The following is a 15,544-nucleotide window of genomic DNA, read 5'->3' as shown; positions in this document are numbered from 1 at the left end:
TTTTTTTTTTTTTTTTTTTTTTTTTTTTTTTTTTTTGCTTTCCTGTGGGTTCTTGAATACTTTTTAGAATTCCATTTTTAATTACAGTATTTTTAAGTACAGTGTTTCTAGTGGATGCTGTAGGTATTACATAATCTATACATACATTACACAGTTTACTGTCATTTTACTAGTTTGAGTGAAATATACAACTTTACTCCCATTACTTTTCTCCCTTCTCTCCATGTAATTGCCTTAAATATCTACTCTACATACATTTAGAGCACATCAGTGTTACATTTTGCATCAACGATCAATTATAGTTTAGAAAGTGCAAGAGGAGAAAGAAAGCCTATTGTATTTACCCATATTTTGGATTGCTGTGTTGTGGTGTCTTTTTTTCCGATACTACTATTGACAACGAATATTTCCCTAACTGGGTATCCTAGAATTCAATTAAATTCTGACACTAGTACACCTGAAACTAATATAATATTGTGTGCTGGTTGTTACTGAGTAAAAAAAAATATATAAAGGAAAAAAAGATCACTAATTAAAAGTTTCAAAAAATTTTTTTGACACTAACTACCCAGAGTCATCATCAGACACCACAAGTTTAAGGGCTGCTGCAAGATTGTCTCCATTTCAGACACCAGATGCAAATATGGTGCCTAGGCAACCCACACTTCTGCACAGCTGAATACAAATTTGGGGGTCCTCAAAGCACTTCCTCAAGTTTGATAATTCACTAGAACAACTTACAGAACTCAGGAAAATATTTTACTTACATTTATTGGTGTATTATAAAGGATACAATGCAGCAACAGGCAAATGGAAGAGATGCATAAATCAGTGTATTGTGTATGTGGAAGGGGGCTAGGGACAGGTGCCACAGAGCTCCCATGCCTTCTCTGGGCATGCCACTCTCCTAGTATCTCAGTATATTCACTGACCTGAAAGTTTTCCAACCCCTATTGTTTAGAGATTTCCATGGAGCTTTCATTAGGTAGGCATAATTGATTAAATCATTGGTGATTGAACTTAATCTCTAGTCCCTTTCCCCTCCCTGGAGGTTCATGGGATAGTGCTGAAAGTTCCAACCCTGAAATCATGGGTAGATGTTTCTGGTGACTAGCTCCCATCCTGAAGCTATCTAGCCTCCCTCACCCCTCCAGTCATAACCCGTCTCGTTAGCATACGAAAGACATTCTTATCATTTAGGAGATTCTAGAGATTTGGGAAGCTCCCTGACCAGAGCCAACCAAACCTGGGGAAAAGACCAAATTTTTTTTTTAAATATACCACACATTTTTTTTCTCCCTCCATGACATTCCAAGGTATCCAAGGTATCTTTTTTTTTTTTTTCTTTTTATAATTATTTCCTTTTTGTTTAGAGAACTTGCTTTAGCCATTCTTTTATGATGTATCTGTTGGGGACAAATTCTCTTAGTATGCCTTCATTTGAGAATATCTTGAAGGATGTTTTTGGTGGGTGTAGGATTCTGGGTCGATAGTTGGGTTGATAGTTTTTTTCTTTCAGCACTTATACAATATTATGCCACTTTCTCTGTCCTCTATGGTTTCAGCTGAGAAATCCTCTGTCGTTCTAATTGTTTTTTTCTTATAGGTATTAGTTCTCTCTGGCTTCTTTCAAAATTTTTTGTCTATATGTTTCAGATATTTAATTATTATTTCTCTTGTTATGGATTTCTTGGGGTTTATTCTGTCTGGGTTTTGCTCAGCTTTTTAAATCTATAGGTTTATGTCCCTTGTCAAATTTGGGGAGCTTTCAGCCATTATTTCTTAGAGTGCTTGATAGCTCTACTCTCTTTTTCCTTTTCTTCCAAGATTCTGATGATAGAAATACTAGATCTTTTGTTATAGTCCCATATGTCCCTGAGGCCCTATCCATTTTTTTTTTTCAGTTTATTTCTTTCTCAGAAATAAATCAGATTTATTTATTTCTGGATCAGATTGGGTCTTTTCTATAGTTCTGTCTTCCACTTTTCTGACTTTCCTCTGTCCTCTCCATTCTGCTGTTGAGCTCATACACTGAGCTTTTTACTTTGGTTTATTGTATTTTCGGTTCTAAAATTTCATAGAAATTTCTTGTGTATCTTCTGTTTCTTTGTTGAGGCTTTCTATTTTTTTTTTCATTTGTTTCAAGCTTATTCATAATTGATTATTGAAGCATTTTTATTATGGCTATGTAGAAATCTTTGAAAGATAATTCTAACATTTCTGTCATATCAACGTTGGCATCTATTGGACTGTCTTTTCTTCATTCAGTTTGAGATCCTCCTGGTTCTTAGTTTTCTTTTGAAACTGCTTAACAAGTTCTTCTTAACAAGTTATGAGATTCTGGATCATCTTTAAGCCTTCTGTCATAGCTGGCTTTCTCTGACATGGTTTTGGCAGTGGAATGGTTTTGCCACCTTTTTAGTGCCAGGTTGAGGGAAGTCCAGGTTCTCCCCTTGGTATTTTTGACACCTGAAGTCGGGGGGGGCTCCTCATTATTGCTGGTCAGGGGTAGGAGTTTCAGTGGAGTCTGCATGGTCTCCTTGGACAATGCATTGGAGGGGAAAGTCCTGACTCCCCCGTGGCCTCTTCAGACACGTCCCCATTGGGATAACAAAGGGGCATTTTGTTACTGTAAGGTGAGGTTGCAAGTCCAGTCTGCCCTTGTAGTCCACTGACACCACAGGAATGGAGGAGCTCATTACCATCTGTCAGGAAGGAAAGCCCTGGCTTCCTCTTTGGATCTCTCTCACATCTCCCTGGTGGGGGGTGTTGGGGCACCTTGTTACTGTCTCAGGAGGTTGGAACTCTGTGTTCACACTCAACCTTTGCTGGTAATGGTGGGGGTGGAGCAACAGTATTTTCTGTGTCATTTGGCTGGATTGTGGTTGTTGACTAAAGGTTTTCTGCCTTGCTAGGCTGCCCTTTGCTCAGTCTTCTGGCTAGAAAAAGCAGGTTTTTGTTGTGTTGCCAGCCTCTTCAGATCTATGTCTGGGATCTATGAGGCAAAAAGAAAACCCAGTGAACTCACTGCCATGTCTTGCCTCAGATCCCAAAGTCCCTAGCTGGTCAGACTTTGTCTTGCCTCCTTTTAGAGTCTCCTTATATATTTACATATAATATCTAGGGGTCCTTGTTGTACTTAGAGAAATAAGAAAAAGTACGTCTACTCTGTTGTCACGAAAGTGGATGTTGTCTTTTTCTTTTAGAGCTCACAGCTCTAACTCTGTATATCAAATCCTTATTATGAGTTTTCCATCTGATAATAAAGCTGATGCCAGAGAGACAGAAACAAAGAGTCTACCCATCCTTATTCACTTGGAGATTAACTCTCACTAGAAAGAGCTTTGTGCTGCATCCAGAGAAACTACATGCTATTAGAAGCCCTTGGTTTCCAGTGTAATCCTAGTTCTTATTCCGGCTACCTAGTAATTAATCTTGTTAGTCTTTTCATGAAAGGCAGTGATTTGGCATTTAAAATTTTATTTTACTGCTTTGTCCACAGATTAAGGTAAGTAATTCAAAATAGAGTACCAGTATTTTAATTTTATTTTAGAAAATATTTAAGAAATTTAAAGTACTATTTTTCTTATATAGGCATCGAAGAAAATTTTAGGCCTTTTTATTTATCTCAATTAGAAGAAAATGTAGAAGAAGATGTAAAGAGTTTAAAGGTAGGTAATATAGCAAATGCTAAAAATGTTAACATATCAAAGCATTTCTATTTTCAATCATGAAAACCATAGCAATATAATTTGATACTGAGATTTGAGGTAAGCTAGCTTGATAACCTCATAAAACAAAATTAGCAATTTTATGCAGCTATCATCAATTTGGCACACTGGACCCATTCTTCCTTCAAAACTAATGAAATGAGAGAAAATATATGTATTAATATGAAAACAAAAGCACAACTTCTCTGGAATAGAATGGAAAGTATTGTAGGTAGATCAGTCATTTTGAGGAATTCTTGAAAGATAGAAATTATATTTTCTGAGACATATAACAGAAAAAGAAAAGCTAACTCAAAACATAATGCTGAAGAAGAGTACTGGAAGGGCAAGTCTTGAGACCATACACAGAAGAAATAGCATGGTCACCTGAGCACTGACAGAGTTATTTGGGATCCACAATTTTGCCAGTTATAAAAGTTGGCTTCTCCTCCTAACTTCCTTGTGTTAAGCAACAAATGGGTGCAGCATCTGCCTCTGCTGAAGCAGTGAGTTTGATTTCTGGGGTCAGAGAGGTAATGTCAAAAACTGTTACCAACTAACCAACAAAGAGAAACAGAGACCTTCCCTACATTCATACTCAGGAAACAAACTACTGTCATGAGTTTTGCAGCAACATACTGCTAGAGTCATGAAAGGGAAACTACAGTGAATAAAACAGTCAAACAATGATTTTAAAATACAAAAAAAAAGGAAAAAATTAGACAATCAAGAATTGCCAGATTTTTACAATATAAAAGAGAGATATTTAATGCAAACTAAGAAAGCATTCAAAAGGATATTATTAAAGATAGTCACTAAGGCAAAAAAAAGCATTACTACAATAATAAATAATATTTCATAATGATAAAAGGTTTAATTCACAAAGGCGATAATGGCTTTAAATATGTATATCCCTCAAAATATACAAAGCAAAAATTGACAGAACTCTAAGAAGAAATAGACGTCCATAATCAAAGTTGGAGATTTTAATACAGATTTCTCTTTATTCGTTAGAATAAACATTAAAAAATCAGTAAGGATATAGGAAATTTGAAGAACATAATGAACACATTTGGAAATATATAAAAGATTGCACCTTATAACTACAGAATAGTTACCTTTAGAGACTTTTCAAGAACATACAGAAAATTTTCAAAAGTTGACAGTGTACTGGGAAATAAAACAAGTCTCAACCAATTTGAAGGATTGTAATCATACAGAATGTTCTCTGCTGCATTTCAGTTATGTTAGAAATTAAAAGATAATTAGAAAATCTCATGTGATTAGAAGTTAAGAAACATACTTTTAAATACCCTTTAGGTAAAAAAAAAAAATGGAATTTGGAAAATGTTTGATACTGAAGGCTAACAAAAACACTACATATTAAAACAAAACACACTTTGCAAAGAAATGCTTACTAATATAGTCATATATATATGAAAGGCTGAAAATGAATTAGCCATGCATTCATCTAGAGAAGACAGCAAAATAAACCTAGAGCAAATAGAAAGCAGTAAATAATAAGAGCATAAATTAGTGACATAGAAAAATCAACTAATTAAGATTGTCAAGAAAAACAAGACTGAAATGAATGAAGAGTCATCACTACAGCTCCTGTAGACATCAAAATAGTATTAAGAGGATATTAGGTAAAACTTTTTGATAATTGATTTTAAAAGTTAGATAAAATGGATAAATTTCTAGAAAGAAGTATAACTTTACAAAACTGACTCAAAGTTAGAAAACCTGAATATTCCTGTAACCATTAAAAGAGAGTGAATCAGTGATGGAAATTCTTCCCACAAAAACAATTCCACAGTCAATCAGATTGCTTCATCAGTGATATATACCAAATATTCAATGAATAAATTTTCCCAATATTATAAAACTTTGTCCAGATAATAGAGAAGGAACTCTCCCAGACTCATTTTATGAGACTAGCATAACCTTGATTCCCAAACTTGATAAAGAAGATATAAGAAAGGAAAATTACAGACCACTCACTCACTTTCTATAGATGTGAAATTCTGAATAAAATATAAACAAAGTTATTCCATCAATAGACAGTGAAGGTTGGAAAAGATAAGTGGCTTCACTGAGAAAAGCAAAATGAACTGATTATAGTTTTTCATCCATTAGATTGATAACAGTTTTGAAAGATTGGTAATATCGGTGATGGTGAAAATGCAGAATAGCCAGCAATTTCATGCGGTATTGGTTAAGAGTATGAATTGGTGAAGTTTATTGAAAGATGAAGCATCCATCAAACTTTTAAAAGCACATAACTTTTGCAGCAGTTCCACTCAGTAATCTATCCTATTCACATGTACGCTCAAAAATTTAGCTTCGAGAATTCTTTCCACCTTAGTTTTTAAGAGTAAAAAATTGGAAATGACCCAAATATTTATAAGTAGATATACTAAATTATGATTCATTGAAACTACAGAACACTACCTAGCCATTTATAAGAGGTAGAAACTAATATATAATGATAGAGAAAGATCTTCAAGACCTATTAATGAAAAACTAAGTCAAAACTTAGAGTGTGAGCCTTCAATCTCAAATATATATATTTGTATGTTTTCAGAATATATATATACAATTATCTAGAGAGAATAAAAGGATGTACAACATACTCTGAATAAGGATTACCTCTAGGGAATGGAAAAGAGTGGGGGTTTGAAGTAACAACTTTAATATGTTGTCCTGTGTGATTCTGCATAGTTTGAGTCTTTTAAAATGAATTTGTACTTATATATTTTATGTAATAAATAATATAAAAAGAAAACAATTGCTTTTATAAAACTAAAATAACATAAAGATGCTTATCACATTAAATAAAATGCAATATACAAAATGCTACAAACTCTGTACATAATTAATATCCCTTGTTACTCTCCTTCAAATCACTATATGAGTTCATTCAGGGAATGTTTTGGAACACCTACCTATGATAAAATGTAAATATGACTAGTAAAAAAAAAAACGAAGGAAATACCAAAATGTTATTTTTTCCTTTGAGTGAAGGCACTATATGTAAGTTTTTTAAAAAATATAATTCCCTACATTTTCTGTATTTTTTATGAGTATTACTACTTTTATAGGAGGAAAAAAATTTTTTTTTTATTGCGGTAAAGATACATAACAAAATTTACCACCTTAATCATTTTTAAGTGTACAGTTCAGTGGCATATTAAGTACATTCACAACTTTCACTAGTATCTATTTCCATTTTTTTTAATCCCAAATAGAAACATTCCATCCATTAAACAACAGTTCTCCATTCCTTTCTCTCCCCAGTTCCTCGTAACCTCTATTCTACTTTCTGTCTCAATGAGTTTGTCTATTCTAGGTACCTCATAGACATGAGACCATGTAATATTTGTCTTTTTATGTCTAGCATATTTCACTTAGCATGGTGTTTTCAAGTTTCATCTATTTTGTAGCATGTATCAGAACTTCGTTTCTCTTTAAGGCTGAACAATATTCCATTGTATGTATATATCACATTTTGATTATTCATTCATCTATTGATGGATATTTGGGGTTTTGCCCCTCTTGTCTATCATGAATAATGCTACTATGAACATTGGTATACAGGTATCTTTTTCAGTCCTGCTTTCGGTTCTTTCAGGTATATACCTAGGAGTAGAATTGCTGGGTTGTATGATAATTCTGTGTTTAACTTTTTGAGGAACCATCAAACTGTTTTCCATAATGGCTGCACCATTTTACATTCCCTCCAGCAATGCACAAGGGTTCCTTCCAGTTTCTCTACATTCTCACCAACACTTCATTTTGTTCTAATAATAGCCATTCTAATGAAGTTCTGTATAACTCATGGTGAGTTTGATTTGCATTTCCATAATGGCTAATGAAGTTGAGCATCTTTTATGTACCTATTGGTCATTTGTATATATCCTTTGGAGAAATGTCTACTTAAGCTTTTTGCCAGTTTTTTAATTGGGTTTGTTTTTTTGTTGTTGAATTGTAGAAATTCTTTATATAATTGAAATATTCATCCCTTAACAGATATATATGATTTGCAAATATTTTTTTCCTATTCAGTGGGCTGTCTTTTCATTCTCTTATTAGTGTCCTTTGATGCACAGATTTTAAGTTTGATGTAGGCCAATTTATCTATTTTTATTTTGTTGCCTACGCTTTTAGTGTCATCTCCAAGAAATTATTGTCAAATCCAGTGTCTTGAAACTTTCTCCTATGTTTTCTTCTAATAGTCCTATAGTTTTAGTTCTTAAGCTTAGGTTTTTGATCCATTTTGATTTAATTTTTGTATATGTTGAAAGGTAAAGATCTAAATTTTACATGTGGATATTTGGTGTTTCCTAACTGAGTGGTCTTGGCACCCTTACCAAAAATCAATTGACCATTTATGCAAGGGTTTATTTCTGGATTCTCTGTTATGTTCCATTGGTCTAGATGTCTGTCCTTAGGTCATACAATACTGTTTTGATTACGATAGCTTTGTAGAGTGTTTTGAAATCAGAAAGTGTGAGCCCTCCAAGTTTGTTCTTTTTTAAGATTGTTTTGGCTATTTGGGAAAAATGTGTTGTTGTTGTTGTTGTTGTTGTTGTTGTATTAATATTTACTGTTTGCTAGAACTATGAAATTCCTACCTTCTGGTAGTAATTTTCTGGAACTATTTTCTACTATTTACTAACGTATGTATCTATGCCCTTTATTATAGAAAGAGTATCCTAGCCAAAATGAAATTGTGAAGAGAATGCAATCACTCCAAATGGATTGCGTAGCAATACCGCCAAGCAGGTCAAATTCAGGTAACTTCGATGATTAAAAATCTATTTATCCACTTATTTGTTTGCTCATTCATTCACTCTACTCTCTAAAATACTATTCACAACCATATGAGAAACAGAAGATATAAAATTTAACACCTGCCTTAAAGGAATTTATAACATATTTGAGAGTCAAGATGCCTATATTTGAAATATGAAGTAACATTGAGTTTACCAAAATCATAAAGTATCCTGAACATAAGAGTCCTAATATATCTGATAGGGAGAAAGTGATGGTTCAGGAAAAAGAAGGGGACCTACGTGGAAGCAAAGTACTTGAGAAGGTAAGGGAATAACTAGATCCAGAGTACAAGCAGAGAGGTTGCTCTCAGATTAAAGCAGGGATACTCTTTTCCTTATAACAAAAGGGAAGGCAGAGTATAGGATGTTGAGGCTACTGTCTGTTCATTTGCATGTTCTGGGGCAAATCACTTAACCTCTTAAACCTCATCAGATCACAATTGCTTCTACTCTTATAGGGCTTTTAAAGAATGCAAGAACCCATGGAAAATGATTAGCACAGAGCTGCCGCTCTTATTTTCCAACCCTGCATTACACCAAGGGGACAGCCACCTGCTCTGCTGTGACACAAGTCCCTTTCTTCCTTGGTCATTCCTGTAACACCCTCTTTTCTGTTGCTTGATATAATTTTCCTAGTGCTCTCTCACTGCAAGGCATGGGCTCCTACTTATTACGTATAAAAGAAAAAGGCCATCTACAAAGAGAAATGCTTTGTACTTGTTTTCAAAGTTTTCAGTATGTTTTTGTGAGGTATAGATTTAATATGGGGCTGAGGTGTTATTTCTTAATGTTTTTTGAAACTCTCTCCAATGATGATCATTTCTTCTCAGCCACGGAACAGCCCAGTTCGCTGCATAGTTCACAGGGACTCAGGATAGGTCCCGTGGAAGAGTCCTGGTTTGCTCCCTCCCCAGAGCACCAGCAAGAGGAGAATGAACTCAGCCTGCAGAGTAAACTCCAGGAGGAAGCCAACTACCATCTTTTTGGCAGCCGCATGGATGGACAGACAAAACAGCAACCCAGACAGAATGTGGCTTACAATAGAGAAGAGGAAAGGAGACGAAGAGTCTCTCATGACCCTTTTGCACAGCCAAAACCTTATGAGAATGTTCAGAACCCAAGGATAAAAGGCCTTGCTTCTTCCAGTGCAACCAGTCATGGTAATGCAGTACACCAACCAACTGGGCTGACCAGCCAACCCCAAGTATTATACTGGAACAATGGATCTTATAGTCCACATGGTTTTGGAACAAGACCATTGGATCTGGGAACAGTAGGTTCCAGAGTTTGGTATGGGCCAACTCCAAGCCATATGCCAAGCCTGCATAAAAATCCAGTGCCTGAGACCAACCTACTGGGAAACCTACCCACCATTCCATTCATCTCTCTGCCATCAAGAGGTAAACAGGCCTTTCAGTCACAATCTTATCTTTTTTTTTTTAATTCTGAAAATCAAACAGTCATTATCTCTGTTGTAGATGTAGACTATAAGGTAACAAAGGACACGTTGTTTAGAGTCTTCAGCTGCCAGGTACAGCTTGCCACCATGGAGTAATCTCCATCATGATCACTTGGCCCAGGCATACTTCACTTTTGGTAGGATTTATTGCAGCTGCCTAAAATTGTTGGTTTACAGGTCCTTTAAACTGGTAGACATCTTCAGCTCTAACCCAAATCACAGTAGTCCCATTATATCCAATTTCTGATGCAAGTGAAAGTATTTGCTTATATTCTTTTACTTGCTTGCTGTTTTCTGAAGATAAGAAATAAGTCTTGGATATTTTTATTTCTTATATAGGCCAAAGACTACCATTTGTGATGAAAACCACATTGTCAGGCTACCATCACCATCATCCAACTCCAGAACTATTTTCATCTTCTCAAACTTTTCGAAACTCTGTACTATTCAAACAATAACTTCCCATTCTCCTTTCTCCTCCCAGCCCCTGGCAAACAACCTTCTACTTTCTATGTCTATGTAGGAACCTCATATAAGTGGAATTATACAGTTTTTGTCCTGGCTTACTTCACTTAGTACAATGTCCTAAAGGTTCATCTGTTTTACAGCATGTGTCAGAATTTTCTTCCTTTTTAAGGCTGAATAATATTCCATTATATGTATACACCACATTTTGTTTATCCATCTGTTGATGGACACTTGAGTGGCTTCAACTTTTTGGCTATTGTGAATAATGCTGCTATGAGCATGGGTGTATAAATACCTATTCAAGACCCTGCTTTCAGTTATTTGGGGTATACTCAGGAGTGGAGTTACTGGGTCATGTGGTAATTCTCTTCTTAATTTTTAGAGGAACCACCATATTGTTTATCACAGCAGCTGCACCATTTCGTATTCCCACCAGTAATACACAAGGGTTCCAGTTTTTCTACATCCTTGTCAATACTTGTTATTTTGTTTTGTTTTGTTTTGTTTGATAGTAACCATCCTAATGGATGCAAGATAGTTCCTCCACATTTTAAAAAAGAAGAATTTACAGGGTGGCAGAGGACAAATAATTTAACATAAACATTTGGAGTAAAGCCCTGCCCCTTTGCTATATTGTATTTTTTATCTTGCTTTCAATTTAGAAACTTACCTGTGTGTTTCTATTCAGATGAGTCTGTAAAATGTTCTATATACAACAGTGCTGGCATTCAGATTGGAGACAATAATTATATGGAGGTTGGCGAAAGGAGTTCTCTGTTACTGGACAGCACATACACGAATTCAAAAGAAGAGTCAATTTCGAAGTACCTAGATATCTTTGGTAAGATGCTCTTCAAGAACCCATCGTGTAGGAACCTTGAACTTTCTTGCTTGTTGAGAAGGATGTAGTGGAATCTCAAATTTCTCTGATTCTCCCTGAAAGTTGTCCCATGTTTCCTCTGTAAAATATCTCTGTAATTTCTTTGTAATTTATTTAGAACGCTGCCTGGAATGTAGTAAGATCTCTAAAAGTATTAAATTATCATAATCATCATTGTCATTAATATTACTACTCAGGTAGGAGAGAGAGCTCCCTCAGGTCCTCATCAAACGGAATTCTGTAAATAGTAGGAGAATATGTCCTCAACAGCACCTCTGTGATAAAAATGAGGGCTTTCTCTTATAGAGTTCTTCTATGCAGGCTCATAACATTTCTCCCAAAACACAATGTGAGAGAAGCAGTCATGAGGCCAAAACAATAGGATTTAAGAACCCAGCTTTCTGATTAACCCTAGGACTGGCAAATGTTTTCTGTCAAGGTCCAGATAGTAAATATTTGGGGCTTTGCTGACCCTGAGGTCTCTGTTGCAACCGCTTAACTCAACGTTGTTGTGCAATAGCCATGGACGATATATGTATGTACATGGCTGTGTTCCAATAAGATTTTGTTTACAGCAGGCTAGATTTGGTCCACAAGCCAGAGTTTGCCAATCCTTTGTCTGGCCCATTTGAAGGATAGTCTTTAAAATACCTAAAACAGAGGTTCCTAAATTTGGAGGAGACAAGGGTATCTTTGAGAATCTGATAAAACTCAGTTTTCTCTCCCTCAGAGAGGTAGTGACGGAATTTAGCAAATATCTTGGGAGATTTTTTTGGACTGCTGACATTCATTGGTAATGACGAAAAGCTGCATTTTGGGGAGCTGAGGAAAGAATGAGGGTTGAGATGCCTTTTTCCTTATATGCAGCTTACTGAGGCAGGATGAGAATTAAGGAATATGGTTTGTTCGCGGTGGTTATTTTATCCTTTGGTTTCCTTTTATTACTTTTTTGGTGGGCTAAGGGGAAGGATCCAGTAGAAAGAGAGATTATGGCTGTAGGAGAAGAGAGGACAGTGGTTAGATAGGGGAAGGACGAGTCCAAAAACAGACCTTGGAAAGTGTAGATGCCTCATCCCTTAAAGACAAGGGAAGACGTGAGTGAATAGATTCACACTTAGTGGTCACAGTTTCCTTAAGTAAGAGGAAAATAAACTGTTGGGTGAAAGGGATCAAGAGTTGAATGACCTTAATTCTGGCCAGATGTAGGTGGAAAATGACCAAAAGGAACAAAAGTGGTGTTTTCCGCCTTTACATCAGGAAAGTCTACCATAAACAGGACCTCTGGCTAAAGTTATATAAAACAGCCTAGTAGGCAGAGGTTTTGTTCCCAAAGCCATCAGCTGTGGCTCAGAGGTGCATCTGCTAGGAAGAAGAGGTTCCCTATTCTAATTCATAAAGATTCCAGTGGGCTAGCAGCCATGGAAAGTATCATCCAGTGAGTCAACAGCTATGTAATTAAGAAATTATCTTTTTCACTGTAGTGCACACGTACTCTTCACTTGATAGAGGTTCAAATGGGTTACAGCTTGATACCTTCTTCTCTTTTCTTTTTGGCAGGTAATACTACTAGTCTGACAGATAAACACCTGGACCCAGTCAGGGAAAATCTAGGAAGGAGCTGGAAAATATGCGCACGTAAATTGGGCTTCAGTGAATCTCAGATTGATGAAATTGACCATGACTATGAGCGAGATGGATTAAAAGAAAAGGTTTACCAGATGCTCCAAAAATGGCTGATGAGGGAAGGCAATAAGGGGGCTACAGTGGGAAAGTTGACCTATGCCCTCTACCAGTGTTCAAGAATAGACCTTCTGAACGCTTTGGTATGCATCAGCCAGAACTAATTCTAGAAGGGGCTTTGGCAGCATGGAGTAAATCACTTAATGAGTAATCCACTGAAAGTGTGCTGCTTCAGATCATCCAGAATTCTTTCCTCACTGATATGGGTTCTGTATCTGCATAAAAGTCATTTCCTGCAGCTCACAACTGGAGAATGGTGAAAAAATCTACAGCAAACAACCCACAAAACAGGAAGACTTGTTAATGGCTGAGCCCCAACCAAAAAAGCCTAATTGGGTTTTGAAAGGGAAAGAAGAGAGATTTGAGGACAATCATTTAATTTCGGTTCTTCCCATAACCTTCATTTATGCTGTTCATTCAGTTTCCTGGACTTTGATTTGAGCGAGAAAAAAATTCAGTGAATGTAAACTAAATCAACTTTCTTATTTTGTGTTCTCTTCTCTACACAGACTCCTGTTATAATGAAAGTACAGAAAAATTCTAAGTTCTCTTTATTTTTTTTTTGTGTGTGTCACAACTACAGTTTATTATAAATTATAGGACCTATTAACTTGAGTATCAAATGCTGTATCAGTCACTACAGGCTTCAAGAAATGCATGCAATCTTCATAAACTAACTAAAGAGATTTTAAGGAGTACTAAGAAGGGGCAAAAAAAAAAAGCGAAAATATCAGGTACTTGTTGCAAGAAATTACTAATTGTGACAACTACAAAAATTCTTGATTAAAATTTTAAGTTCTTGCTTAGCATTCTGATACTTTATTCACTTTCTCAACCTGTGTGCCCAGAAGAGGGAGCCAGGTATTAAGGGAATATTCTCTTCATCCCGGCTATGACTGGAACCTCAGGGCTGATCACTGTTGAACAGCTTCTTAGTTTACCCCAAGATACTGTAGAAATATTTTCATTTTTTTTTTTTTTCTGTGAGTGATGATGTAAAAAAAAGATAGATTTGGAGTTGGGTTGTTATGCCTCTAGCACTCAAACTTTCAAAGCCCACCTGAAACTCAGGAAGAAACTAGAAGACTGCAAGACTGAAGTCAACTGGACCATCGGGATCACTGCCAGCACTTTGCTAAACAGAGAGGGTATGCTGTTGTGCTTAGCCTTCCCAGGAGGAAAGGAAAGAAGGGTGCAGTGTGGGCAATCTGGCTGTCAGAACAGATTCTAGTGTTTGGTGGGTGATAACAGTATTGTTGGTCTGACCCTAAACCTCCAGCCCCAGCAGACACACACACGCACCCACCCACCCACCCCAGAAGTGGGACTGTAAAGCAGAATTTCTCAACCTCAGCACTGTTAGCATCTTGGCTGGATGCTTGTTGTGGGGGACTCTCCTGTGCATTGAAGGTTGTTTGGAAGCAACCCTGGCCTCTACCCAGTAGATTCCAGTAGCACTATTCTCCCTGTCCCCCATCCCCAGTTGTGACAAAAATTGTCCGATGTTCCCTGGAAGGGCAAAATTGTCTGCGTTGAGAAAAGCACTGCTATAATGAACCTCTCAGTTCTCTTGCCGCACGTATCTAGGCTCAATACTTAATTGCCACATAGCATTAGATTACATAAACCAAAAGGAAGACTGGAGGGGAAAGGGGTCCCCTGCTAGCAAGCAGGGGCTGGATGATTTTTTTTCTAAATGTATCTCTTGTACCTATGTCCTAGCAGTGTTACTAAAATTCCAAAGAGATTGATCAATGTTAAGAAGCAAAAATGGAAAGTATTTTAATGGACTTTTTAAAAATAAAATTTTGTACCTTAGATATAAGCCATTGAAATGTGTGTGTTTGTGGAAATCAGAGTTTTTAACTTTCCACTGTGACTTTACCACTTGGGTTGGCAGTTCATGTACATATTCCGCTTTTCACCCAACTATTGACAAAACAGGAAGTTGATGGTAAAAAGAGGAGAATCTTCTGGACAGGGCATTTTGTCTCTGAGGATGAAGGCTCACTGCCCTGAGAGCCTGTAGCACCACTGTTCTCTGAACATAGCTAAGAGGCCTATCTTTCAGCCCCTACTCTCTAAAAACTGGGCTGAAAAGAGCCAAATTTGTTTCTGATGAGTTCAGTACAAGGCCCAAGTACCACGAAAACACTAATCTTGGGCAGGACTATTACAATGGAAGGGGTCTCTTGGAGGAGAAATAATGAAATAGGCAAGAAAGCTGTTGTCATCTCGAATAATTCAAGCCAAGGCTAAACAGTAGCCACGGATCTGCCACTTATTTCCAGTTAAGGTAAGGCATAATGGTAGTCAGAATTAAAGTAGTTTTCTCCACTGAATATGCAATTTAGAGTTATAACCTTTATAAGGCTTGAATTATATGGTCTTGAAAAAAACTTTAATTGTGGTAGAATACACATAAAACTTACCTTTAACCATTTTCAAC

General features: G+C 36.4%; 1 protein-coding gene across 4 annotated transcripts in view; it reads left to right on the top strand.

Annotated features, from left to right (window-relative positions):
* Positions 1 to 14,920, top strand: part of RIPK1 (receptor interacting serine/threonine kinase 1) — a 32,892-nt gene extending 17,972 nt beyond the window's left edge. For all 4 annotated transcript variants that reach the window (XM_011367063.2, XM_023534643.1, XM_011367064.2 and 1 more), the window contains 5 exons: positions 3,595 to 3,671; positions 8,419 to 8,509; positions 9,379 to 9,948; positions 11,164 to 11,316; positions 12,913 to 14,920. In XM_011367063.2, the coding sequence (XP_011365365.1) occupies positions 3,595 to 3,671; positions 8,419 to 8,509; positions 9,379 to 9,948; positions 11,164 to 11,316; positions 12,913 to 13,199 (1,178 nt within the window). In that variant the 3' untranslated portion in view covers positions 13,200 to 14,920. The remainder of the gene's footprint in view (positions 1 to 3,594; positions 3,672 to 8,418; positions 8,510 to 9,378; positions 9,949 to 11,163; positions 11,317 to 12,912) is intronic.
* The last annotated feature ends 624 nt before the right edge of the window (positions 14,921 to 15,544 follow it).

The sequence above is a fragment of the Pteropus vampyrus genome, unplaced genomic scaffold (genome assembly GCF_000151845.1).
Source record: "Pteropus vampyrus isolate Shadow unplaced genomic scaffold, Pvam_2.0 Scaffold129, whole genome shotgun sequence".
NCBI classification, from domain to species: Eukaryota; Metazoa; Chordata; class Mammalia; order Chiroptera; family Pteropodidae; genus Pteropus; species Pteropus vampyrus.
The sequence above is the reverse complement of the archived record's forward strand: the minus strand, read 5'-3'. Positions and strand labels throughout refer to the sequence as shown.